Source organism: Chroicocephalus ridibundus, chromosome Z (assembly GCF_963924245.1).
Source record: "Chroicocephalus ridibundus chromosome Z, bChrRid1.1, whole genome shotgun sequence".
NCBI classification, from domain to species: Eukaryota; Metazoa; Chordata; class Aves; order Charadriiformes; family Laridae; genus Chroicocephalus; species Chroicocephalus ridibundus.
Window position 1 is genome coordinate 3,483,504 of NC_086316.1, and position 27,542 is coordinate 3,511,045.

Sequence of the window (27,542 nt, forward strand, 5' to 3'; positions counted from 1 at the left end):
CAGTTCGCCGTTCCTTCAATTCTCTTAGATAAATGATATGTATCTTATAATTGAAGATAAATATTTTAGCATCTAGCTCACAGGATAAGGAAGACATGTAACTACAGGTTTAGATATACATTCTCTCTTAGAATCAAAAGCCCTGGCCTCAGTATCATTTCCTGAGCACAGAAACATGGTTGGAATGTCCTGTACTTGCATTTTGTATGGCTTATTTGTTTCTTGAGAAGATAACATGGCAGTAGGTATAGGTGAACCATCCAGCATGTTCTGTCATGATCAGGAATTGCATACTGCTAAGACAATAAAAATATTAAAGACATTTATATCAAGAAAGACACAAGAAGGTAGTTAAAATTTTACATCTAAATATCTAAGGCATTCTTCATGAAGTTCTATTTTGGCAACATAAAGTTTTAATCTTTAAATTAATTCTGGCACATTTACAATGATGCTGTCTGAATCACGTAAATGCTACTGCGTATTTATGTGTAGGGCATGAAAATTACGCCACTCCATATTCAGTCAATAGAGGTCATCTCTTCACAAAGGTAAAAATGCAGGTGATTTTTCAATTCAGATTTTTCAGTTATATTTTCAAATATTTTTTGTGAAATTATGAAAAGTTAGCAAACTGTTGGAAAAGAAAATTATGTATATTGGGTCGCCATCTTATTCATCTCCAATTTCTGCATTTGCATGTTAGGACTGTCAAGAAGAAAGAATAATCATCTCATACATGCCTATTTCAACCTCCTGTTATTTCAGCCAAATACAACCATCCTGCTTTATACCACCTGATTTCCTTCAAAAGCAGTCTTTCTTGTTGAAAACTTAAATATTAGTTCACCTAGAGGCTGTTTATCCAATGCACGCTTCTGACTTGGCTCCTGTCAAGGCTAGCTTTTGAGAAGTTAGTTTCTATATATAGCAGAATAATCAGTCAACAGAACATGTTTGCTGAAAGGCTGGCAAACCCAGTCAGTTCTAACTGAAGCTTAGGAAGCTTAGGAAGAGCGGGGTAGATGAACGGACAGTAAGGTGGATAGATAACTGGTTGAAAGACAGAGCTCAGAGGGTCGTGATTAGGGGCACAGAGTCTAGTTGGAGGTCAGTGGCGAGTGGTGTTCCCCAGGGGTCAGTACTGGGTCCACTCCTCTTCAATATATTCATCAATGACCTGGATGAGGGGACAGAGTGCACCCTCGGCAAGTTTGCTGATGACACAAAGCTGGGGGGGGTGGCTGACACATCAGAAGGCTGTGCCACCATACAGAGAGACCTGGACAGGCTGGAGAGTTGGGCAGAGACGAACCTTATGAAATTCAACCAGGGCAAGTGCAGGGTGCTGCACCTGGGGAGGAATAACCCCCTGCACCAGGACAGGTTGGGGCTGACCTGCTGGAGAGCAGCTCTGTGGAAAGAGACCTGGGAGTCCTGGGGGACAACAGGATGGCCATGAGGCAGCAATGTGCCCTCGTGGCCAAGAAGGCCAATGGCATCCTGGGGGGCATCAAGAAGAGTGTGGCCAGGAGGTGGAGGGAGGTCATCCTCCCCCTCTGCTCTGCCTTGGTGAGGCCACACCTGGAGTGCTGGGTCCAGTTCTGGGCTCCCCAGTTCAAGAGGGACAGGGAACTGCTGGAGAGAGGACAGCAAGGGGCTACCAAGACGATGAGGGGACTGGAACACCTCTCTGATGCAGAAAGGCTGAGGGATTTGGGTCTCTTCAGTCTGGAAAAAAGACACCTGAGGGGGGACCTTATCGACACTTATAAATACTGAAAGGGTGGGTGTCAGGAGGATGGGACCCGGCTCTTTTCAGCGGTGCGTGGGGACAGGACAAGAGGTAACGGGCACAAACTTGAGCATAGGAAGTTCCACACAAACATGAGGAGGAACTTCTTCACTTTGAGGGTGGCAGAGCCCTGGCACAGGCTGCCCAGAGAGGTGGTGGAATCTCTGGAGACATTCCAAACCCGCCTGGACACATTCCTGTGCCGCCTGCTCTGGGTGACCCTGCTCTGGCAGGGGGTGGGACTGGATGGTCTCCAGAGGTCCCTTCCAACCCTGTGATTCTATGATTCTATGAAGCCTCTTTTCTTGCAAGCTCAATGCACATCTTTGAAAGAATATACAAGAGGTAGAGTTGTCATTCTTTGTAAATCAGCTTCCACGCTATCTTCCAACGCTCGCTTTTGGGGAGCGAGAGCTGCTTGCTCTACAAGATAATAAATTCTCAACTCTCCCATTGCCCTTTCTTCTAGCCTTCTACTGTTGAGGAAAATTTCCCGACCTTAGCAAGCTATACCAATTACGGTGCAAAACAACACAGCTAGTAACAGAGCAATTCTGGAGCAGTAAAAAAAGGTGTGAGAGGGCAACCTCACGTATTTGGTTTTCCAGACAGGGCAATGAGAAGCACGCAAATTTTTCAGTAACAAAATCACGTGTGAGTCCCCTTTAGCCTGGGTAACAACACATTCTCTTTTTACCAGGGCCTGTAGTGACAGGATAAGGGGCAATAGTTTTAAACTGAAAGAGGGTAGATCTAGAATGGATATAAGGAAGATGCATTTTATGATGAGGGTGGTGAACCCCTGGCCCGGGGTTGCTCAGAGAAGTTGTGAACGTCCCATCTTCAGAAGTGTTCAAGGCCAGGTTGGACGGGGCTTGGAGCAACCTGGGCTGGTGGGAGGTGTCCCTGCCCAGGGCAGGGGGTGGCACTGGATGGGCTTTGAGGTCCCTTCCAAACCAAACCATTCTGTGATTCTGTGATTCTTGGCAGCTCAAGATGAACCTTCTTTGCAAGGCAAGCTTCGGAGTATTCCAACAACAGGAGAAAAGAGAGTAAGAAAACATTTTGTCTCAATTTTTAGCTTAGCCACTTGCATATACAATTTATTTGGAAAAAGTATAAACTACAAATGAGGATAAACTTTGCTGTTTCTATTCCTATTGAATTTCTCTCAAAGTTAATAATAGCCTTTGTGAAGTAGCGATCACAAATATGGAACTTCAGAATTACCAGCTATAGTTTAAGTGGCTTTTCCTACAATCTATGAAACGACCGAAAGTATGTACACTTGGAAGCCAGGTAACAATTCTATTTTTCTTTCAAATCTGCATATCCAACCCTTTCTTCTGTTTTAATGTAATGTGCAAGCAAGGCACCTTGCTATTTTATATTTATTGGCAACATTCAGTAGTGTTTTGCATGAATTATTGCAGAATCCATGCAGGGTCATCTGTATCACGCTGCAATTTTAACTGTTTTCTAGCTGAATGACCCCCAGCAGGGCAATAAACACTTCCAGTTCAAATATTCACATGCAAATAGGTGTTTGTATGAATACGTATGTAAATGATAATTAAATGTCTACATAGGCTACTTTCTTGATTCTGCAATACTCTTTGCTCTCTGGAATTTAAATGAACAGGTGTCCACAATTACTAGTAAAAGTAAAAGCATATTTAAAACTATTTTTTTCTGTGTTTACAGCTCCCTACACTCAATATGTCAGAATTGTTTACACTGCCTTTCACCCACAATTTTATTCTCTTTCTAGAGAAGGTAACTAATGGAGAGCAGAGAGTTTTCCAAAGAACTGAATATTCTTTTTTCTTTTTCTTTTCTTCCATTACTTATCACGCTGTTCAAAGTTGGGAAATTTGGGTACTGAAGCTCAGGCTGGAGTCTGGGGAAGGCTTTTTTGCTGTAGGAATTCATTGTTGTGGGTGACCAAACAGGGAGGAAATCAATATGGGGATGAATGCCGGAGACAAGATAGAACAAGGCACTACACATAGACAACTGCTGCTTGGTGGGTCCAACTTTCCTCTGGTTTTGGATGGAACAGAGAGAAACCCTGGCATCCTCACTGCTGTAAACAACAGCAAAATAATGGGTGCCTGTGCAACTTAAAGAGGCATCGCTGCCAAAAGACCTCCCTATCCCACAGGATCTTGTTAGTTGCACTGAAGCCCGAATGTGGTGTGACGCAGGACCCCCTCTCTGTTGCAGGAGCAAGATACCATCACGCAGTAGATGGCAAGCAACTTTGCCATTGGGAAGTGCGGTGTTTCCCACAGCGTCCTCTGTGGCGGTTGCAAAAACAACGCTGAAGCAGCAGCAGGTCCCACTGAGTTTGCAAGAACATGGCAGTGGAGTGAACTTCTCCAAAGAGTGGGTCAAAATTTAAGAGTGGTAATAGGTCTTACCACTGCAAACTGCCTTTGGTATGCCTCTAAAAGAACAACATACCCATAAAATATTAAAAATAATGTAAATATACTACCACCATCTCAAATTTCAGGAGAGAAATAATCAGTCATAAAGTCAGAGGCCTTTTGTTACCAGTTAGTACCATGTTAGGTAGTTACAGGCAATGTTACAAACCAGAGAAATCACAGGCCTTTCTTTCTGTAAGCTTATACTATAAACGCAGCTACGCAGAGAGCCCTTACACAACCACAGGCACTGTAAACCTCAGCAGGTAGCACTTTTTTGTCTCTAAAACAGCCTCTCTCCAACTTGCCCTCACCCACACTGCACGAGGTACTTTCATTTGTGCTTGCAAAAGCCCTATGGTAGGAAAATGCCAGTTTCCCACGAAGGCACACAAGTAGTAGAAGTTACAACCTGCTTTGAAAAACCCCATTATTATTGACATTTTATTGAATACCTCTCTGACTGATGTTTTTTTCCCCTTTTCTTCTGGGACCTCAGCATTCCCTATAACATTTTCTAGAATCTATTGGAGAAAACAACCCACCCTGAATCCTATATTAAATCAAACAAAGTTTTGTTTCAACCCCATTATTTCACTTCTAGATGTCATGTTTCTATAGCTCCTTTAAGTACTTTCTGCCATTTTGCATGCCAACTTTATTTATGGTATTGTTTCAGTATTTGGGTTTTGCGTTAACTGCTCAGAGACAAGCCTTATCCTTCAACATACGAATGTGGAATCTCCATCCTTAGAGATACTAAAAAAAAGCTATTTATAAATAAATAAACTGTATATTATTTAAGACCGAATAAGGAGCCACCTCTATGATTGCTCCAGGCAGTCCCTTTTACATCAGAAAAAAGTAAAGTGCAAGTAAGGTCTTGAGTATCACACTAATAAGCTATGTTTATCAGACCTTATTCAAATTCATATAGCTTTTAGTCAAGCTGACATTTTGCCACTAAAAAAGAAATTAATATTTGAAGAAATGACCAGATAATAATTTTTCTTTTATTTTCTCATAAAGGGAATACATTTATATAACCCAAATGCTCAAAAAAACCCACAGCCCCTCATTTAATAGTACAAATTTGGAAATTTGAGCATTTGAACAAGAGACTTACTTTTTATAAATCTGAACAGCTACAAGCACTGGACTACTCAATGGAATTTTTTAATAATACACTGTCCCTTTTAAGTTCAGATGATATTTATCTAATGAATTGGGAAAAATGATTCAAGAATCTTTCACAAGTTTATAAAATCTAACTGGCTTCATGCAGTCGGGGAGAAAATAGATACACTCCTATTAAAAATCTATATATTTGCAGTTGTTTAAAAAGCTCAGATTTTTTTTTCCAAAACCACCATGAAAGCAAAAGAATTATTCTAAGCTTCCCACAGAGTGTCTTATTATTATGTTCTGAACTGCTGCAACTTTATTTTGGGAACATTATTGTATTTGAAACTGTTCTAAGAGAGGAGACCGACCGATGCTTCCTGTTTTGCACGAGACAGATCTCTCCAGCATGTTTCAGTTGCGAGCCACGCTGGGGAAGTTCAAAACAGAGGCATTAACTCCAAATACGCCGGCGCGCATCGCTGCGCGGCCACTGAATGTGCTGGGAAACACCAGGGCCAGGAGCTGTGCCCATCACCTGGGGCCGAGCGGAGGAGCACGGGGAGGGGGGTTCGCAGGGGATGGCTGCCCCGCACCCCAGCTCTCGCGGCTCCTGAGCGTCCCCCAGCCTTCCCCAGGACAGGGCTGTTCTGTTCCGTACCCCCCGCCAAACGCAGGACACAGTGCTCCAGGCAGGGCGGTGCCGTGCCTTATCGCTGTTCTCTTTACTAGACTAGACGTCACCAGTGATACTGATTTCTTGTTTGGGGTTTAACACATTTTTACACTCCTCAGACAGTTAAGCATCTGCATGAGTTTCATCATTAAAGTACTTTCACAGACTTCAAAGGGACCACTAGCGTGCCTAATCTTAAACAAGTGCGTAGGTATCTACTGAACTGTGGTTTCTAGTGGGGTTTTCTGAACCGGCGAGAACAGACAGTACGTTCTGAAAGTCCAGCCTGTTTGTGCGGGGGTCGGCAACGAACCATACCTGCAGCATTTGTTCTTCCTCTGAAAATATCGTCGTACGCTTTCCATTGTGGGGTCACCTGGTAGGCGTGGATGAACACCACAAAAACCACCACCAAGCACATTAATGGCACCAGAGCAGCGGTGAAGAGAGCAGCGTAGGCATTTGGAATGAAGCACCTGATGGAAAAAATGGGGGAAAAAAAAGCTGTTCATAAACGTAACAGACACCTCGAACACTCATGAGTGAAATTTCGAAAAACAAATGTTTTTTGGAAAAGGATATGCTTTACACACCACTAATTCCTTATCTCTATTCCCATCCTTGATAGGATGCATAGGGTTCTGCTGGTTCTTATCTCCTCACCGTATCTTAAGGAATATAACATTTGCACCTTAAAAGTATGCATGTTATATTTTAGCCTAACCAACGTTGGAGAGATTTAAACTGTTGCAATGGAATAAATTATATTTCAACAAACTCCATGCATGCTATATTCATTTAATGTGGTCACTCCTAGTCACCAAAGTCGAAAAGGGCATTATGCAATTTTCTATACTTAGCTCCTGAAACCACAAATTAAATTTTGAGAAATATATTTTTAAAATAAATGAACAAGTCTTAAAGGCAAGATAACTATTCCTCCTCGAGTTGTTGGAAGTTATATGTCATTTGCACACTGCAGCCAAATGCTCACTCCCTCCCATTTTTTAAAAATTGTCCCGTCTCTCCCTACCCTTTCCATTCATTAAAGTTATAATTATTTATAAAGATGTGACAGAAACATGGGTTATTCCTGAAAAAGAGTCAAATCACGTATATAAGATGATGACTTGAGGGATACGGAGATGATAGCTAGAGAGAGCTCTCGACAGTATGAGAGACCAGGGTTTTCTGTGAAGTCCCTGGAGGTCAGAATGTGCTTTACTGCCACTGACCTACTCTCGAGATGACGCACAACGGAGCAGCCCAAGGGACAGCTTGGGAGTCAGTATGTCTAGAGAGTATGTGGTCACTGCTATCCCTATTAAGAGGGTGTAACTTACCCAGCCCTTCTGTTTGTCTGCTAAATAAGCTTAGAGTCAATGCTGGTATAACATACATCTGAGAAGAGCCTGGGTACATGTTTCACTGGTATACCTTCTGGGTTTGTTTTGGTGGTCGTGCATACTCTGCCTAGCATGTCCTGCAAGCCTCTGGGGTTCCATTCCGTGTCAGCTCTTCCAGAGCACTCTCAGTGGATCCCAAAATCATTTCCAGCAGAATCTAGATACCTTCTACAACTCTCTGAGAAGGTACAGGCTCGGTCAGACACCAAGCTGAGATACCACCTGATAACATCACTGAGCAAGTAGGTAAGCAACAAGGAAGGTAGGAACTCTCTATTGCAATTAAAACTGTTTGCTTCACAGAATCTCAGAATGGTTAAGGTAGGAAGGGACCGCTGCAGGTCACCTTGTCTGACGCCCTGCAGGGCCACCTAGAGCCAGTTACCCAGGACCATGTCCTGATGGCTTTTGTACATCTCCAAGGATGGAGACTCCACGACCTCTCTGGGCAATCTGTGCCAGTGCTCAGTCACCCTCACAGCAAAGTGTTTCCTGATGTTCAGATGGAGCCTCCTGTGCCCACTGCCTCTGGCCCTGTCACTGGGCACCACTGAAAAGAGCCTGGCTCCGTCCTCTTTGCACCCTCCCTACAGGTATTTATATACACTAAAAAGATCCCCCTGAGCCTTCTCTTCTCCAGGCTGAACAGTCCCAGCTCTGTCAGCCTCTCCTCACTGGGGAGATGCTCCAGGCCCTTACTTATCTTGGTGGCCTTCATTGGACTTTGTCCAGTCCGTCCATGTCTCTTTTGTACTGAGAAAGCCCAGAACTGGATGCAGCGCTCCAGGTGTGGCCTCACCAGTGCTGAGCAGAGGGGAAGGATCACTTCTCTTGACCTGCTATCAACACGGTTGTTTCCTGGACATGACAAATGATCCATTTCATCTTTCTAATTTTAAACACGTCTTAGGTATGAAATTTATTTTTGTTCCCCAAATGCATTCTTGAGTGGGTCCAATTAGCATTAAGACATGAAGGCATATTACCATAACCTATGCTGCTTTTCCTAATTATAATGAAGCCAAGAATCTTAGCACAAGTATACTCTTCTATAAAATCGTATTTATGTTCTGAAACCTGTAATTTTTTTTAATTTTATACTCTTTGTATTTCAGAGATCACGTATACTCTTAAAAAACTATCTGCACACCTTGAAAGTCTTCTGTGAACTCTCCTCTATATTCAGTTAATGAAAGCAGCATAAAAATGAGAACCTAGAGGGAAGAATCACTTTTACTAATACCCCTAGGTACTTGCTACAAGACACTGAAAAGCTATGTAGACAAGAAATACACAAAGCTGTATTAACCTACAAAGCTTGCTTTGGATTTTTTTCTTGAGCGCAATGGCCAGCAATTCAACGATGACCACTACTTCCTGTAAGTTTTATTTACATATAGAAGTGTAATAATATATGTTGAAAGATATTTTTTAAGCTGGAAATCATACAGGATACCATAATAGGGACCAACTGAAAATAGTTATCATACTTGACGCCAGGGACACACATGTATGACTCCACTACCATGACACATTTGTCACACGGAACTGCGGTGTGTCTCACATTCCTAGCATTGGATGGGAATAGAAGTAAAATGTCCCAACACATCAACTAATCTGGTGTTCCAGAACCCAACTATTCTACAGAAAAAGGCTGCTGTGGAAACTGGAATGAACTACGTAATTACCAACGTTACTTGTTTAAAGAAGAGCATTATCTCCTGCAGTATAGCCTTCAAGCAAGTTGCCTTTTTTGTTTTGTTTTTTTTTAAACAGGCACTAGATTTTGTAAAGTCAGTCTTTAATCCATGAAAGACAGAGCCATTGTGCATAATAAAGGGTTTTTTTGCATTTCTTTCTTGGACTAAGTATAAGGTTTTTCTTTTGTTTGTTTTGACTCTGAGTAATAAAAAAAAAAAAAAAAAAGAAAACACAGTTACCGATTGAAATACATGCCTTGTGCAATGGGGACAAGAAAAATCAAACACTGTTAGCTTCTTCAGAGACGGTCATCTTATTGCAAAGTTTCTGTGACTTCCTATTAACACTTTCTATTACCAAATTGTATTTTTTCCCTCTGACTGTTGTGAGAAGTTTTGCTACCAGCTTACATCTCTTATAGCATCAAAAAGACAACTCTTCAGCTTTCATGCCAAGCTGCCTCCACTCTTGCCCTTCTGGAGTATTGTTATCTGACTGGATGGTCCAACTTTGGTTCTGTTTTGACCACTTTGCTCTGACCATCGACTTTGTTTCGATCGCCGGTTTTGTTTTGATTACTATAAACTTCTCTGGTAACCTCAACAGCAACATACTCCTATTGGTTGATTCTCTTCCACTATTTCTAGCTAATCTAATTTATTTTCAGTAACTTCAAGACTCCCTCTGGTAGCCTCCCGATCTCTACTCCACACATACAGTCACGTTTCTCATAAACAGCAATTTATTTCCATCTCAAACATTTCTAACTTACAAATTTTTTTTTCCAACTTATGAGAACATTAAACACATTATCCAAAGCCCTCTGTAGGTCTGTATCTATTATAATTCTATGAAAGAGACTAGAAGTATGTGTCTTCTTCAAGGTATAATTCGATACTAGTATGAAATGTTTAGTTAATCATTTTAGAACTGAAAAAAAAAAAAATTAATTTCTTTCCTTCAATACCAAGCAATAAGATTGTATTTTATACTAGGACTAGAATGAGGAGAAAAAGCTTTAGTATATGACTTTTTTTTTTTCTCTCTTGAGACCTACTACTGATGTTCATTTGATCTAAAATGATACTTTTAAAAACAACAAATATGGGGAGATTAGGACATAGAAATTAACAGGCAATATGATTTTCCCTTTGGAAAAAATGTAATCTCAGAAACTCATATACATGTAAATCAATTCATTGATTAATATGACCTCACTTATTGCCTAGACAGAATCAAGGCTTTACCTTGGGTTTGTTTTACCCCGGCTTCTAATCTATGAAAAAGGGATTGCTAGGCTTGCTTTCTTCTCATATGACACTTTAAGTGTATTTGTGAAGTCTTTTGTGAACCCTTAAACCCGTAAACATTTCCTAAAATCTGGAGAGGGATTCAAGCTACATAACATATGGAAGGCCCTCTTTTATTTTTCCAAATATTTTTAAGGGAAAAAGACAAAAAAACTGACAAGATGTATACTGGAACTATTTGTTAGCACAATTATATAATTAATATTTAAAAGGGAAAAAAAAAAAACAAAACACAAAAGAAAAACAAAGCAAAAAAAACTCCACAACAATCAACCGGGCAACATTGTTAAGGAAATATGAACTAATTAAAACATTTAAGGAAGGTATTCAATGCAAGGAATGACAAATTTTGTTCCCTTCTAAGCAAGAAAGACTTAAAATAGCTCAATGTCTTATGCACAGATTCATTCCTTTATTGCCATGCCTTGAATTCTAAGGACAATCTCCTCCAAAGGCATCTGGAAACTATGGAAAGTTAAGTTTGACAAAAAATTGCAAGTCTTTTGGTCTAACAAAAAATATCTGGTGTTCTCTTTTAGTTTTGTCAGCAGGGAGCTAACCTTTTGACTTTTGCTTGTCACGTGCGCTTCCCTCTGGAGCTAGACCTAGATTGTTATTATTCCTGTTGTTGTTGCTATTTCTTTGGTTATTATTTATTTTTATTTTCATTATTACTGCTTAATCCTGGGCACAAAGCTCGACAGCTCTTGAGCTTCTCCCTTGCTTTGGGCCCCCTGTCACGCAGAACGGAGAACTGTGGCACCATGTGAATTTGCTCATGTCGCGCATGTTACACCAGGAAGGTAAAAGGCAAAGGTCAGGCACATAAATTTGCGCTTCTGTTTGTATTTCATCACCTCCATGCGGAGAAAGAAGTCGGTGTACCTAAAATAACCTAATGAAAGGCAAAGCTGGAATCATTTATTCATGCTTACTCAGCAAATTCTTCAGAAAGTAGATGAGACATTGCTAAAAAATTAATATATGCAAGTTAGGTTATGATCTACATATACTTCTAGATGTTCACACGCTCTGGGCTTTCTTAAAATGCAATTTGCTCTGTTCCAGATTTTGGTTTTGTTGTAGAAGAAGGCTACGTTACCCTTGAGTTGGCACTTCATATTTCTTCTAGAACATGCTCAACGCTTTTGTACTAAGTGCAGAGCAGGCCAGACAATGGAAATGTTTTTTGCAAATAATTACTTGCTAAAAAGTTGTTAATCTGACAAATTATCTTCAGAAAATTGTGTATGACCTGTATCTAAGCAACATACCAAAACCTAAAATATCTTTCTTCTATGAACTCATAGTATTTATTGTCTGCTTCTCATGTTTTGGGCAGCTTCACAGTTTCGATAATAAACCGTCGTTTGAAAACATTATAGGTTTTTAATAGGTGGAAGCTCTGGGCTTTTAGTTTTGACACAGTTGTTAAGTATACCCCTCTGACAACATCGATCTCTTGTACTGCGTCTCAGAATCACCAACAAACTCAGTTCTCTGCTATATATATGTATGTATATATATGTGGATTAGATATAGACATAGATATATAGATAGATAGAGATAGAGATAGAGATAGAGATAGATACAGATACAGATACAGATACAGATACAGATACAGATATAGATAGATATATAAGTGCAATTTCACCTGATGAATTGCTCCTGCGTGGGCCTACATCTACTGTAATAATTCTTACTGGAGTTTATGCAGCTCCCTCTGGTCCTTCATCCAACTTTCCGCTTGTTTTGGAATGCTGCTGTTCTTTATATCAAATACCTTTACAGCTTTTGGCAGTGAGGTTCAAACCCAAAGCAGCTGAGTGTCCAGCTAACGCTGTGGTATTTTATTTCCCCCAGCATCAAGCTAGATGCGCTGGTCCAGGGACCCTGCACGCACGATTCGGGCCTGCTGATGTTTTATGCACATGGCCATCTACCACGATGGTGGAATCAATGCAGTGAATCAACGCAGAGTGGCTTATGAGCCAATGAACTCTGAAGCAGAGCACTTAAGAGCCAAACAAAAAATAATGCTCATTTACTTTAAAACTGCGTGCAGGAAAATGCTGATTTTAGCAACGGTTTGAGACCAAATTGGTGGTGGGCACACCCTCAGAGCAGAACCCTCAAAGCCTGCTGAACCCAACAATTTCTCAGCCTGAACAGATTATACAGTTCCACTCTTTTTTTGTTTTATATTGTAACAGTACTCATTTTACATAAATACGTTAAGCAACAAGGTTAGTGTTTGTGCTGTGTTTTGTTTTCCACTCCTCTGTCAGGGAAAGAAACATGCAGACAACTTTGTTGTATGTGTTGGGTTTTTTTTAAGAAACTTATGTTTCTATGAACTGATGCAAAGAGAACCAGTCAGAAAGGGTATGCTAAGGTTAAAATGGGTAACATTTGACATAATCGTCACTGGTTCCCGAGGCAATTCAAGCCACACTCACACCAGAGAAATTTCTGTTTCTAGAGTACATGAGATATTCCTACAAGATTATACAAAAATTCATGGTGCCAGAGGTGCGTGGGTTTAGACCCACGGTCTTCATTCCCTTTCATGCAGTCTTCCAGATACACTAAAAATAGCCCGCACAACACCCCAAAAACACGGACTTAAGACTTTTTAAAACTCAGTGGAAGACTGAATTAAAGAGAGTGGGCCAATTTGATGTGCTTTATGGCTACCTTGGGCAACGGAGCATTTATTTGGAGTTTTTTTGAGCTTTACCGCACGGATAGGAAGTTTGCAACCCAGCCAAAAAACACCTGCCTGTGTAACGGATGCCCCATTGCTACCCAACATTGCAGCAAGTGTTGGCTTGTGACAGTGCCATGGATACAGCTAGGGGATGGTTTAACATCAGGGAAAACTTACAAATATTTCTGAAGCACCATCAGGAATGGCTCACTGTCCACGTGACCCTTTTGCTAAAGGCAACTGTACTGTGGCAGAGAACTAAAAAGCTTTCTCTGCATAAAAAAGCTTTTCTCTATACCACACGCGACGTCATTTCTGCCTGATGTCGGTCTAGCCTGATAAAGAACACGCAACGTCTCCAAGAAACCTGTTTCAGTGCTTCTCTAGAGACCATTTCACAGTGTTAAACTTCACTCGCCTTTGGTGCGGTTTATGCACGTTATGTCTTGGCATAGCCAACACGGACGGTGAAACAGATTTTTCCCTTCTTCGCTGCAGCATTCCCTTATCTACCTGTAAATTGCTACGATTTCCCCCTCTAGTCTTCTTTCAACTGAACAGGTCTAGATCTTTCAGTCTGTCTGAGCATAATTTGTATTTAAGGCTTTTGCCAGTCTCATTGATTACACCGCTTTGCTAACGTATTTCTTAAATTATGGGGTCCAGCACCTTTGAGAGCGTGTCCTCTCAGTACATGGCTGCAGCAGAATGACTTTATGTGTCCTTAAGACTACACTGCTTTACATATAGGCCAATACCATGTCTGCCTCTTGTGCTGTAGCACAAAGTTGTTGACTCACGCTCGTTTTATCATCCACAATGTGCATGAGATCTTTGCCTGAAGAACTGGTAAACGGCCAGTTACTCCCCATCCTATTTTTGCATAGCTAATTATTCTTGGCAAGATCCAATTCTTTCCGCATGTCCCCACAGAATACCATGCTACTTTTTCAGAACGGATCTCAGATGTCAATAGCATTATGAGTTATAACTGACATTCAATGTATTTCTTTCCCAGCTTTGGGCTGTGGTAAATTTGAATGGAAACTCCTTTATCCCAGGCTTGTATTATATGAGGTATATGTAATATTTTCCAGTCTATTAGTAACCAAGGAAGATGTTGAGCAATATTTGAAGGACATTTTAAACCCATGACTCCTTGAAAAGTTTCATCCAAGAATTAGGAAAAAATTACCTGATAACATAGTTAGTCCATTGACAGCCTTTTTCAATATGCCTTGGAATACATAGGGAAATTTGAGATAACTAGATAGGTACTGACATTGCTCCAAAGGTCAAAAAGGGCGACAACATGATCTAACTGATGTGTCAGGCTTTTGAACAGAGGCAACCAAATATGAGACGTGATAAAACATTCAGCTCATGAAGAATTAAAAAGCAAAAATCACGGTGCTTTTCTGGACAAGAGACTACATCAGATAAACTTCATTTCATTCTTTCATGAAGTTGCAGGTTTGGTTTATAAGCGCACCTGGAAACTTTTGACACTGTCTGAATTATGTAGTGGGATGCGACACAAGGAAAGCAAATTTGTAGAACTACTACACACCTCCCACACTCGCTGGCTAGTTCTTAATTCTGCAGAAGGGAATCTGGAAATTACTGTGGATCACACTGAGCAGAACGTGAGTGGCAACTTGATTCTGCTGTTGCAGAGGCAGATGTCATACCCGGGTGTATGAACAGCAGTACATGGTGCAACGCCCGTGAAGCAACTGTTCTGCTCTAGTCAGCGTTACAAAAACCTCAGTGGCAAGCTGCGTCTGGTTTTAGCACGTTTCAAAAACATGAATTGCATGAAGAAAGTTCACAGGAGAGCAATGAACCTACCAGAGGTCTTATGGTCCGCTCAGAAAGACTGAAAAAAATTGTTTTGATTTGCTTAGTTGGTTTCAGGTTTTTTTTTTTCTTTCTAAAAAGAAGGGACATGTATTGGCAAACTACAGTAGGCAAAGGAACTTGCAATCTACGAGTAGGCAAAAAGCAAAAGAATAATACTTTCTCCATGTTGTAGTACATTTTTCTTGCTGGAAAACACAAGCTGAGGGGCTTAAGCTACACCAAGATTGGCAGCCGGCTACCCGGGTAGTCACAGAAGGGATTAGCTGCCTTTAGCTGATTCACAAAGATCAGGGCTAGGTCCCTTAAAAGAGGATCCAGACACAAACTAGCAAGGTTCTTTCAACCCCAGAAATTTATCCATGAAAATAAAAAAAATACCTAAATCACATGCCTTACAACGAAAGATGTTCGGCAGCTCTTATTTCTTGTTTGAACCACTCTTTCCAATGAAGCCCCTGAGGTTCAGTTCTAATGCAGATAAAACTTTCTCTTCTGGTGAACGCTCGTTAAACATTTCCTAGGCAATCCACAGTCAAGCCCAAAATAGGAAACAGAGAAGATCAGCTGAGCTTTCTTTTTTCCACTGTGGATCATTTCTGAATTCAGCTCCTTTTCTTTTCTTTCCTTGCCGCGCCTTGCCTTTTCATTTCTTCTTTCCTTTCCCCTGCTCCTTTCTCCCTTTACCCTTCCCTTCATTATCAATAGCTGCAAACGGCGCGCACGCCCAGGATAACTGCACACATCCAGAGAACATGCCTAGCTTGTATTTTATTTACAGCCTGTTTGGTATTTGGGACATTGCCCGCCAATGCCCCCGACAATAAGCAAGCTTATTTATACCCTTAGTCAGCTAAAATATTGCATAATCCAAACTGCACAATAGGAAAAGTAGTCCTTCAGATGCACAAGAGTGAAAACCACATGAAGAGCTCCAGTGTTTAGCCGGTACCTCAAATAATGTTTACCAAAACCTTTACTTTCACTGCTAATACGTCTTGCATCCTGCTACTGGTCAGCGAATCTCTCTAAAGATAGGCATAAAACACGAACAAATGAATTTTAAAACGACCCATCAGCAAAGAGTTTTAATTTTTTCCCCCTTGCAAAGAGCAAAGCGCATTGCAATACAACATAACACCCCAAGGTTTACATTTTTTTCCTAAGTCTTCAGAAAGCAACCATTGGTTTCAGGTGTGCTCTGGGTAATAACAAGGCGTATAAATGATAGTATTGAGCAATGCTTCTGTCATCTACACTTATTAAGGAAGGGCTATAAAGATTACAATTTCCATTTGCAGCATAGGAAGAAAACTTAGTGATGCAAAATAATTTTTAAAAGGCTTCTTAGGATGTTAGTGCCAGGTCAAAAAGCAAAATGAAGGAGAATGCAGCTGCCAGGACAGTCCTTAGACAATCAGGCCTCTGTCTCTAGGGATGCAGTAACATGGAAGTACAGCTTGAAACAACATTTTTCTAACCAAGTGTTGGTCCAGTGTTGGCACAATACATCTGCTTGGTTAAGTGAAAAGGAAAAACAAGGATTCAGGAAGACTTCTTGTCTCATTTAATACGGACTGAGTGGGGGACATCCACACTAGCAAATGAAGATGTAGGCATCTGTGATAAAGCACGGAGCCTCTTACCATCCAAAATACCTAACTCTGTTTAGCACTGCTCCAAGTAGGTATTTTCAAAACAATGTCCAGGCAGAGGCAGACTGTGTCGAAAAAAAAGTCATTCTTGATGAAACTACAGCAGATTTTACTCCTTCCATCCTCTACTGATTCATCCTATCAGCACTACTCCATCCCAATTCCAGGTCTTAGGGCTCTCAAAAATGCTCACATGCCAGCTGTGAGGGCACACCACACACACCCTCAGTCTTGTGCTATAAAAACACTCCCTGGTTACTGTCAATGCAGCTCACGTTGTTTCAGATACTCTGGAAAAAACAAAAACAAAAACAAAAACCAACAAAAACCACAACACAAAGTAATGCATTTTATTGCTATGAAGAGTCCTTGAAGAGACCTGAGCAGATACAGGACCAAGTGCTACGTAGTTTTGACTGGGGGAGAGATTTCAAACAAATGTGAGTGGGAACGAGCCTGTGTCACTTAACCTGTGGGCCAGGTATCAGTCCTTGGAGCTCTTTTATTTGGCACGAATATTTGGAATCTGAGGCATCATTTTATAATTCAAAACATTTTCAAACGTAGCAAGTAGTAACCTCCCCAACTGTAGGAGAGGTAGTGAAACTGATAATTTTGGGTGATGGTGGATACCTAACAGTGGGAGAGAATCAGGTACCTTTACAGTATTTCAAGTTGGTCCTGAAAATTTATACACCTTTTTCTTTTTTCTTTGTCATGCCTTACGGTGGTAAAATCAAACTTCTACAGAAAACCCAACAATGATTAGGAGAAAGTATCTCCTTACAGTTTTATTACAGTGGTTTATGTGTCAATTAAAATCAGCTAATAAAGTATATTGAAATACTGATTCATTAGACTAAGTTCAAACTGTAGTAGTCATATTTCCATAGTCAAAATAATAACATATGCAAATGGGAGCCTAAATATAAACTAGTCTTTTTGCAAATTGGGATGTCATAATTTCCCAGCCAGCAAAAGAGAATGCTCGTGTCTGTGCTGCATCAGAAACTGAGAGCAGTGTTTGAGCATCTTTGTCTGACACAGAAAACTCCAGCAGTTTTAGAAAAAAAATAATAAATATAACAAAATAATGTACTGCACCTGCATAATGACCTGTATTAAAAGGAAACAACAGTTTCCATTCTTTTAAAAATACATTATGATCACATAATGGTGGTGATGATGATTATGATAATAATGTTGTTTTTCTAAATGCTATGCATCCCTCACCAGAATGTGTAAAAACACGATTTGATAAAAACAAGCGTCTGGCTTCCAGCATCACTACACCAGGCCATGGATGCCTTGATAAAAGTAAGACTCAAAAGGCTGTGGCAGCTGTCCTGATGCTGGGCATTAACGGCCAGATGCGCTCTGCATTTCTAACAGCTCATTACCCACCGTAAGTTCAGGCCCACGGCAAGTTTTAAAAGAAGAAGTGACACGTCTTGGGTAAACCGAACACTGGAAGGTGGTATCGTGACTCGGGAAGACACAGTATGTCCCCTGTCATCATTCGTGACTCCAGAAACCTTCGTATGAGCACACTGAGCAAGGACCTTCCCTCCAACTAGGCTGATCTTTCTACAGGACCGAGCAGGGAAGAACAATTTCACACTGGTCAGCATAAATTACAGCCGCCTCAGGGTACTCTAAATTACGTTTGGCAGGACGGAGCGGTTATTCAAGCAGCGGAGGCTGACTGAAATGTGGCATGGCTTCATATTTTGATGACTCTCCGATATGCAAGGGTTTCTTTTAGCAAGGGGTTACTCTCAGGAAATAGACCTTTTTTTTTTTTTGTCTGCTCTGCAACAAGAAAGTAGCTCAAAATAACCAGGAGAGCGCTCTCTGATTTATATTTGCATCAGATAACTCCAAAAAATGGCCTTACGGCAGGGTGAAAGCAGCTCTGGTTTATAACTGAGTCCAAGGGTGTTGCCGGACCTTTCAAAGAGGCATCACCCAGCCCTCGTCCCGCTGACACCCCCTGGGCAGGATGTGGTTCCCCACCAGCTCTCCTGTATTCTTTGGAAAATCCCTGCCACTTTTTTTTTTTTCTTTTTTTTTTTCTCTTTTTTTCCCCCAACGACTTGCAGATGAACCGCACGCTTAACCCACGCTGGCCAAATTACACGGACTGTATCAAATTTTAAACTGAACTCTGGTTTTCTTAAGTTGAGTTGCAGTACAGCATTATGAAAAGAGCTTGAATTCTAATTTTATTACAAAAAAAAATCTTGGAAATGTATCCATTACACGCTGGAAATTTCTAACTAGACAGTTTAAGATTTTAGAGCGGTGTTTGCATATGCACATGCTCTTACTAGAAATATTTTGCCTATTTCTTTACATAAAAAAAACATAGGCAACTGTGAGAATTGGGTCCTAAATACTGACTGTATTGAAATTAAAGGGTGCATGACAATTACAGAAGTTTTTTAAAATCTGGCACTCTCCTGGAGTTACATTTTATGAAGCAAAATGTTTTCTAATATTAGTAGGTTCCAGTCCCAAAGAACAGTGTGTAAAGCACCTCTGAAATTTAAGATGACAGACAGAACAGTTGCAAATATTACACTTCTCTCCGCATGATCCGTATCTGAAGCTATTTAAATGTCAGTTCCTGTTGCTTCTCGTTCTGAAAAAAAGAAATCCTTTTTGTAATTTAAAAAGGAAATTTGCTAAAAATAAGTAGGCTTTCTACCAGTAAGATCAGATGTTTAGGAAAGCTAAGAAAATGTCAGGTAAAACAAATTACAAACGTTAACAAAACACACCAAGCACTTATAAAGATTTCTCTCTTTTTTTAACTTAAACAATACAGTGCTTGCTGAACTTCTACCACGAGCTCATGTCAGTGCTGTTGCTGATAAGCGAAGAACACTAATATAAATAAATGTTCTTGCTGATAAGTGAACCACAGGCAGCCCTTCCTGCTATTAGTGAGTTGTTTTTTTTTTTAAAAAGGCACACTTTGTCTCCATTCTCACCTCCAAACAACGCAGCCAGAGAATCTCCAGCGCTGGGTGTTAACAGAGGCTTTTGCAATACGTAGAGTTTTGTTTGTTTGGGGTGTTCAGGGTGGGTTGGTGTGTTTTTTTTCCCCCCTTGCTTTGCAAACGGAGGCAGCTCTCGGTACAGCATGTGCAGGGCACCGCGCCGAGCGGAAACCCGCAGCGCTGCTGCTGGGGAGGAAGTACCAGTTTCTTTCCTCACAAGCAGCCTGAAAAACCTAAATTTGTGAGCCTGCAGAGCAGAGGGTCTTCAACTCCCTCCCCCCCTTATCAAAAGCTCTCCCTTTCCCAGACACCCGGAAAAACCCAGCTCTTGGCTCCGGGCGCTGCTGCTTCTGGGCAAACACCGAGGTCGGCGCCCCAGGAGCTCGGGTCCCCTCCGGCAGCCGTCCCACCACACGCAGCCACCTCCAGCAAGGGGCACGGTTGGCGCCGCTTCCACATCTGTTTGCCCCCGGGATGACAAATTGCCACTGGTTGAAAGCTGAGGGTTGCAGGCTCCACCAGCTGTTTATTAACAGGGTTTTATGAGGCTGTGCTTTGTTCGCCAGCGTCGGCGTGCCGCACGAATGGGCAGCTTCTTGCAGCTGAGCATCCCAAAGCCAGCAGAGCTCCCCGGGGAAGATGAGGCACCTAGAGGAGACCTGGAACATCAGACCCTGTGCCAGCATTGAGCCTCTGCCCCAAAAGTACCTGTCTGGTTGGAGCTACGAGTTCATCTTACACCTTTGCAAGAAATCTGACTCTCTGTATGTTGTGAAAGTTCTTCAAAAACCCACGGCCACAATATTTCACCAGCCGTTTCACGTGCTATCCTACATGAAGAACCACAGAATGGTTTGGGTTGGAAGGGACCTTAAAGATCATCTCGTTCCAACCCCCTGCCCTGGGCAGGGACACCTCCCACCAGCCCAGGTTGCTCCAAGCCCCGTCCAACCTGGCCTTGAACCCCTCCAGGGATGGGGCTTCTCTGGGCAACCTGGGCCAGGGGCTCACCACCCTCACAGCAAACAATTTCTGCCTCACATCTCATCTAAATCTTCCCCCTTTCAGTTTAAGGCGGGAGGAGCTGTTCCCCCTTGTCCCATGGCTCCCCTCCCTGCTCCAGAGCCCCTCCCCAGCTTTCCTGGAGCCCATTTAGGGCCTGGAAGGGGCTGGAAGGTCTCCCTGGAGCCTTCTCTTCTCCAGGCTGAACCCCCCCAGGTCTCTCAGCCTGTCCTCCCAGCAGAGGGGCTCCAGCCCTCCCAGCATCTCCGGGGCCTCCTCTGGCCCCACTCCAATGGCTCCGTGTCCTTCTGATGTTAGGGGCTCCAACAAATGTGGTATTGACCCATGGTGACAGCTACACAAATTTTGATGTCAACATGTAATAGATTCCTCATTCAATTTGCCCTACTTATCTAAGAGATAGGGTGCAAGAACTGCAAGCAGGGAAAAAACACTTTTTACCCTATAATTTCAGCAGAACAGTTGATTCGAGAAAGGTTCTATATGCCTATGGAATTATTTTGGAAAAGAATTAAAAAGGCGAGGGCTTTCCCTATAGCTGCAGCTCAAAGATTACACCATGATGTTACTTCTGCCTTTGTTTACTTGCTTTTCCTCAAAAGGAAAAAGGAGATTTCCTCAGGAACACCAAACATCATCTGTTTATGGGTCAAAGCAAGCAAATCTCAGGTGAACCACAAAAGCTGCCCCAAAGAGTCCAGTACAGCTGTGAAACAAGGCACCCACTTGTACAAGCACATTTTGAGACTTCTGCCATCAAATACCGCTGACCAAAGCACAACAGAGCTAGGCTGACCCACCCTGTACTTGGCCTCTGTCACCTCATCGCGATGATGCAAAAACGAACAACCCAAGAAATCTCTTACTGCCCGTACAAGTGCTGTGGATATTGTTTGGTATGAACGAAAATTAAAGCCACATTTGAGTTTGGATTTAAATCAGTTTATATCTCATGCAGATTAGCTCAGAGGCAGGCCCATGCCTTTTATTTCATATATAATTCAACATAGGGAAATTAATTATCTTACTGGATGTAAGTTTCAAATTAAATTCAAAATGTTTAATAACAGTTTTTCTGGATTTTATAGAGTGGTAATGCAGCAGTCAACCCTTTGGCATTATTTAGTTTTCTTTTAGTTTCCTTCCTCTATGCAGCAAAACACGGAGGAAAGGGAGTGAGCGTAAGAGGAGAAGAAGGAGGGCAAGAAGGTAATGAAAACACAGTTGGGCCATTTTCGTTAAGAAATGTAGACTCAGAAAGCAGCGGCACTTACAATTGCCAGAAATCAAGCCAAGGCTTGCTCACTCTTGTTTACGTTACGACAGATTGTCCCAAAAATCTTTTTGAAAGACGACTCTACATCAGTGGGAATTGCTGCTAGAAACCTGACCCTATCACCTTCACCCGCATGTCAAAATTCATTATGAGTAGCATCATATTCATCAACGGAGGTACTCACAGAGTAACTACAAACGATAGAAAACAGTGGGCAAAATCCAGTCCACCACGACCAAAGAATGAAGAAGTGCCAAGATGTTGTTTTGAAACAGCAAAGAACAGGATCTTCAGAAGATTCAGTTTGAGTCAGTCTGTGCAACAACAGCCTTGTCAATAAACCAGACCTATTGCATAATAAAGCTAAAACCAATTTCCTTGTTTTTCTTTACTGCTGCTGTTACTGTAGAGCTAAACAGTTGGGAAAAGGGGAAAAACAAAATGCCTAAGCAATGCTTTTCCATAATGAGAACCCAAAATGTCATCTGCTGTTGCTTTAGAACATGGCCCACTGTGTTTCAGTCTTCTCATTACACCGTCCTCTGGAAATTTCTCTGAACAATTTTATACCTACCTCTTTTTTCTTCCCCCTCCCCCCCCCCCCGTGAAAATAAACACTAAGGAAACATCAATTACCAAAGGAGAAGCAGCAAGGACCTATCAGAAGCACTGCGTTAATACAGTGTAGGCTTCCAAGGCACTGGAAGCTCTGGAGACCCCGGTAGATCGTCCCAGAAGTCCTGGAAGACTTGTAGCCTTCGGCATTTGACCAGGAAAATAGGCTGGCAGAAACCTGCTTGAAATCTCTTAGAGCACCGTTCTTGCCAACACTGCAATCTTGAAATCATATAAGGAGCTATGTGTCTGATTTCAGTTAATTACCTTGCTCCTGTTTACATCTGAGGCTTTTTCCTCATGTGTACCAGCCACTATCAACGGCTTTGAAACAATGATCTATTATTATGCCTATTTTTCAGTTGTTTTCACTATTCAATATTTGTTACAGTTTCTCACGTGCAAGGACATGTTTCCCTTGTGCTAGCATTCAGGGCAGAAACTCCTAATTAGCTAACTTTTTCAATCCGTTCTTTAAACCAAGGATTTTAATATCGATCTAGCTGAAAAAGGAGACATTTCCATGTGCAAACTGCCAAACATCAATGAGGCTCATGTTGAAAGTCCTGCCCTCCGGCACGAAGAATAACAAAACGTCATGCAAAAGTTTTTTTCCTGCTTCAAAACGGTATTTAGTACGTACACCTTTTTTAATCTGCATGTTTTGTTGGGACACAATAAATGCCCAGGATAAGCACACGCTACGACTGATGTCTTTTGCAGCCTCTCAATTAGACTTATTGAGTCTCTATAAGCCATGCTGACAGTTAAATTTAATAATACTAATACAAATCAATCTGCTAAAGCTGCGTTCCTTTTTCTCAGACGTACCTTAGCACAGTTTGGTGAGATACACTTTTAATTACTGGTGCTGTTCCGTAGCACAGGCAAGAGTCAGCCTTCCAAAGCACAGCCCACCGCACTGAACACAGCCACAGCCCGTGCACTTCCAGCAACTAAAATGTGAACGCAAAGCGGACCTATCGCAGAACAGTGCTGTGTTAAAGCCAAAAAAAAAAAAATATTTTTCCTACTCATTTTAGGAAGATCAAATACAAGAGGTTAGATATAAATACTTCTTATAAACAGCATGTCAGTGTCAGTGAAGCAGTCAGAGCCAGTTGCTGGTATTGATCTCAGTATTGCTTATTTTAGCATTTCCTGCTATATTCTAGCATATCAGATGGAGGCTTTTCTAAACTGTTGGTAAAGAGATAAGCCGGGAACGAGCTTTTTTAGTAGCAGTAGGCGGTATTCTGCTAATTAAAGATCATAAGGTAGGAGGGACCATCTCGCTAATTTCTTACACAACCTGAAAGGAAATAGGAAGCTTTTAAGAGCTGTCAGAGGCAGGGACGCACGCCTTCATCCTGCAGCTGTTCTCTGTTGCTCTTGCCATAGTACTACGCAGGGCTTCCGAGACGTCTCTCTGGAGTTTTGCTGGGGGACATAAATCCCCTTGTCTGAACCCATTTGAAGGATCAGGCCCCGAGGTCGTTTGTGGGTGCAGCTTTCGCCTGTAACAACCCACCCATCCAACCCTTTAAGACGACCTTGATTTGCCAGAACCCAGCAGTGGCTGGGTATTCGTATTACATAATAATACATTTACATAATACCAATATAATATTGGTATTTATATAATAACAAATATTTTTTCCCACTCACTTCTCAAAATTTCGTCGCTCAAATCATCCAGAACTTATCTTTTCTTAATTTTAATGCTTTAAAAGCACAACACGGGGATTATGCCTGTTTCTGATGTGCTAACATTTGCTTAACATTAACCGTAAACACTTGCCAAGGTACAGAAAGCACTCAACCCCCTGCCCCCGCCCTCAACTATTTTCCTCTGCTGAAAACATATGTTGGTAATGAGGGATAAATAAAAGGTAATTAAAGCCAGCACATTTAGCAGTGAGATAGTTTTAAATAATCCTTAGCAGCAGGTAGCGCATTAGGCAGATTCATTGGAAATAATGCAGGAATTTAGGAAACAAAGCACAAGTGCAGAGTACAAAAAAGGCCAAATTTTGAAGTCTCTTAGCTGTTGCTATAGGTCAGGGAAGTAGGGTAAGATATATTTATACGTGGGAATGTCTATATTGCAGTGCAGTGTAGACATAACCCAAGTAGCGCTGGTTCGTCAGAAACATTTCTCCTACAGTAGCACAGAGCTCAGCATGGGCTAATTCACCCTGCCGTGAATGGTGAGAAATGAGACAGTGAAAAACGCAAGCTCTTTTTCCCCCCCACGGCTCCGTCTGAGCGGTCCGCGCGGCAATCGGCCCCGCATCCACATGTCCAAGCATCGTTCCGCACTGGGCTTCCAGCAACCCCGGTTTGCAAAAAGCTTCGGAACCCGAGGCGGTTTGCCAGCAAACTGTGGAGAAAGGAGGTGGAAAAATTGGGATAACAGGAAGCCCAGGCTGGAGGGAGAGGACTGTGCAGGGAAACGCTTCCAAGTCCGCACAGATCATAAAGCAAGGCTCAGGCATTCGGGGATGGGAATTCCACATCCATTCATCACACAAACCTCTTCCTCTTAGCGTGTCTGACAGTTCAATTAGAATCCCTGAATGCTTTTTCTGGCTGTTCTTAGCTATTTTCTTAGCTATTCCTGCCTGTAAAAGTCTGGTGTTTCAAACATGTTCTAAGATTCAGGACTAAATTCAGCGCTTTTGAAGTAATAAGGGAAGAGGGACATAGGAGACTTCATACAAACACTTGGACAGAAATTAGCTCGCTCAAGCTAGAAAATTCCAGTTACTTGGGAACAGGGAACAGCGGAGAAGCCAGGGATCTGTGCCCAGGACGCGTGCCGGCAGGGAAAGGGTCATTCAGCTTGGTGAGACCCAGAGCGGCGTCCAAGGTTTTGTCTGACTGGGGTAAGCGTCAGCGCACCAGCATGGCGAGTGTTTGGGTTAGAGAGAAAGCACGACTCTATCTGGAACAAATAATTAAGGTTTATGGGGTCCTCCTTGTAAGTAAATAATCAGAAGTTGCGGAGGCTGTAGCCCTTGCTACAAGCAGGGCATAATCACTTCGTGCTTCTTCCAAGCCTTCCGCTGCTTGACTAGACTCGCAAGAGGTGCGAACCCTGCTAGCGTTTGTGCTTGACCACACGGAAGAGTCTTTGGAAGTGTACACTGTCTCTGGTTCTGTGCGTTGTACAGCTCTCAGCATACAGTATTAAACAAACCAACAATTAAGACTTAATATCTCAGGGCATGAGTCACCTCCATGCTTCTATTTTATCTCTAGTTTGGGTTACAGCCCAGTGGGGCATGCCTCGCTCACAGAAACCGAGCACTCAGACAGCAAAAGCACTGTTTGTTCTGCCTGAAATTCAGGTCTGAGTCCCTCTCACGTGAGGGTACACAGAGTGCCCTGACGCTCTGCTGTGCACTGGGTACTGGAACACATTTTCTGTGAAGTTTCTTTTCCAAATAATGTTGGACATGGCTCCTAGACATTAATTTGTGCCCCGTGCCTTGCCCGTGTCTAAGAGCTTGATTCAGAGACACTGCAGTGTGAGTACCAGGAAGCGCTGCGACTCTTAGTCACAGAAGAAGGTTCATCATTTCCAGCTCTCTGCAGCCTTGTGTCCTCCCGTCCCCTGGCTGTGGCTGCACAGTCACAGATCCAGTGACTTTGCTGGAAAAACCTCTGCGTTTGGCTTAGACTGTATGGGAGATTGTGTTTGTTTTCTAGACAGGAATTTTCCGGGACAGTTTTTTTTTTTCCTTATTTCTCACAGATATCATTGTGGCAGATGATATAAGGAAGATACAGAATCACAGAATCATAGAATGTGTTGGGTTGGAAGGGACCTCTAAAGGCCATCTAGTCCAACCCCCCTGCACTGAGCAGGGACATCTTCAACTAGATCAGGTTGCTCAGAGCCTCATCCAGCCTGGCCTTGAATGTCTCCAGGGATGGGGCCTCCACCACCTCTCTGGGCAACCTGGGCCAGTGTCTCACCACCCTCGTTGTAAAGAACTTCTTCCTCATGTCTAATCTAAACCTGCCCTGCTCGAGTTTAAAACCATTGTCCCTTGTCCTATCACTACATGCCCTTGCAAACAGCCCCTCCCCACCTTTCCTGTAGGCCCCCTTCAGGGACTGGAAGGTCTCCCCGGAGCCTTCTCTTCTCCAGGCTGAACCCCCCCAGCTCTCTCAGCCTGTCCTCACAGCAGAGGGGCTCCAGCCCTCAGATCATCTTCATGGCCTCCTCTGGACCTGCTCCAACAGGTCCATGTCCTTCTTGTGCTGAGGGCTCCAGAGCTGGACACAATATGGGTGAGAACATTTAGCTTAGCCTTTTTCTGCTGTTAGATGTTATCGTATCATTATCACTGAAACCAAATACCAGGGTACTGCAACTATTTTAAAGTGTTGTAAAGGTACATGTTGTTCTTCTGTGGCCAGTTTGTTTGCACAGGGGATTTCACAGAGGGAAATGAATGAACCAAGTGGGACCTCCTAATGCAGAGTGGAGATCATTCTTCCCTTGGACAAATAAATGATCCTGCTAAAAAAGAGACACTTCCAAACACTGGAGGGATTGTCAGAGGGAAAAGAGCTCTTAGAATCGCAAGGAGCAGACAGACAGCTCTCAGAAATGACTGAAAAAAAAAAGCTTTGGGAACTAGAGGAAACTGTACAGTTTGCTTCAATCAAAAAAAGCTAGGCTGAAGCTTGACTAACGTCGTGCTTGAAAACCAGCTTGACCAACTTTTGCAAGGACACAGTGGGCAGGGAGCTACTTGTTTACAAACTTTAAAATTTGTATTCTGTCATGTCTAATCACTTCCAGTTTTCTTCATTTCAAAGGTTACTTGCTTTAGTTTAATAGAAAAAGTCCTTTGGCCTTCTTAGGCGAATTCAGTTTCAAGACAAAAGTCTAGTCAGTTACAAAGATTAAAGCTCCAACAAGAGTACCTCTCAAGTTTA

General features: G+C 42.2%; 1 protein-coding gene across 1 annotated transcript in view; it reads right to left on the minus strand.

The window, feature by feature from the left end:
- ADGRV1 (adhesion G protein-coupled receptor V1) overlaps nucleotides 1-27,542 on the minus strand; it is a 290,661-nt gene that overhangs the window by 52,569 nt on the left and 210,550 nt on the right. The window contains exon 87 of the mRNA XM_063320199.1: nucleotides 6,344-6,501. Within this exon, the coding sequence (XP_063176269.1) occupies nucleotides 6,344-6,501 (158 nt within the window). The remainder of the gene's footprint in view (nucleotides 1-6,343; nucleotides 6,502-27,542) is intronic.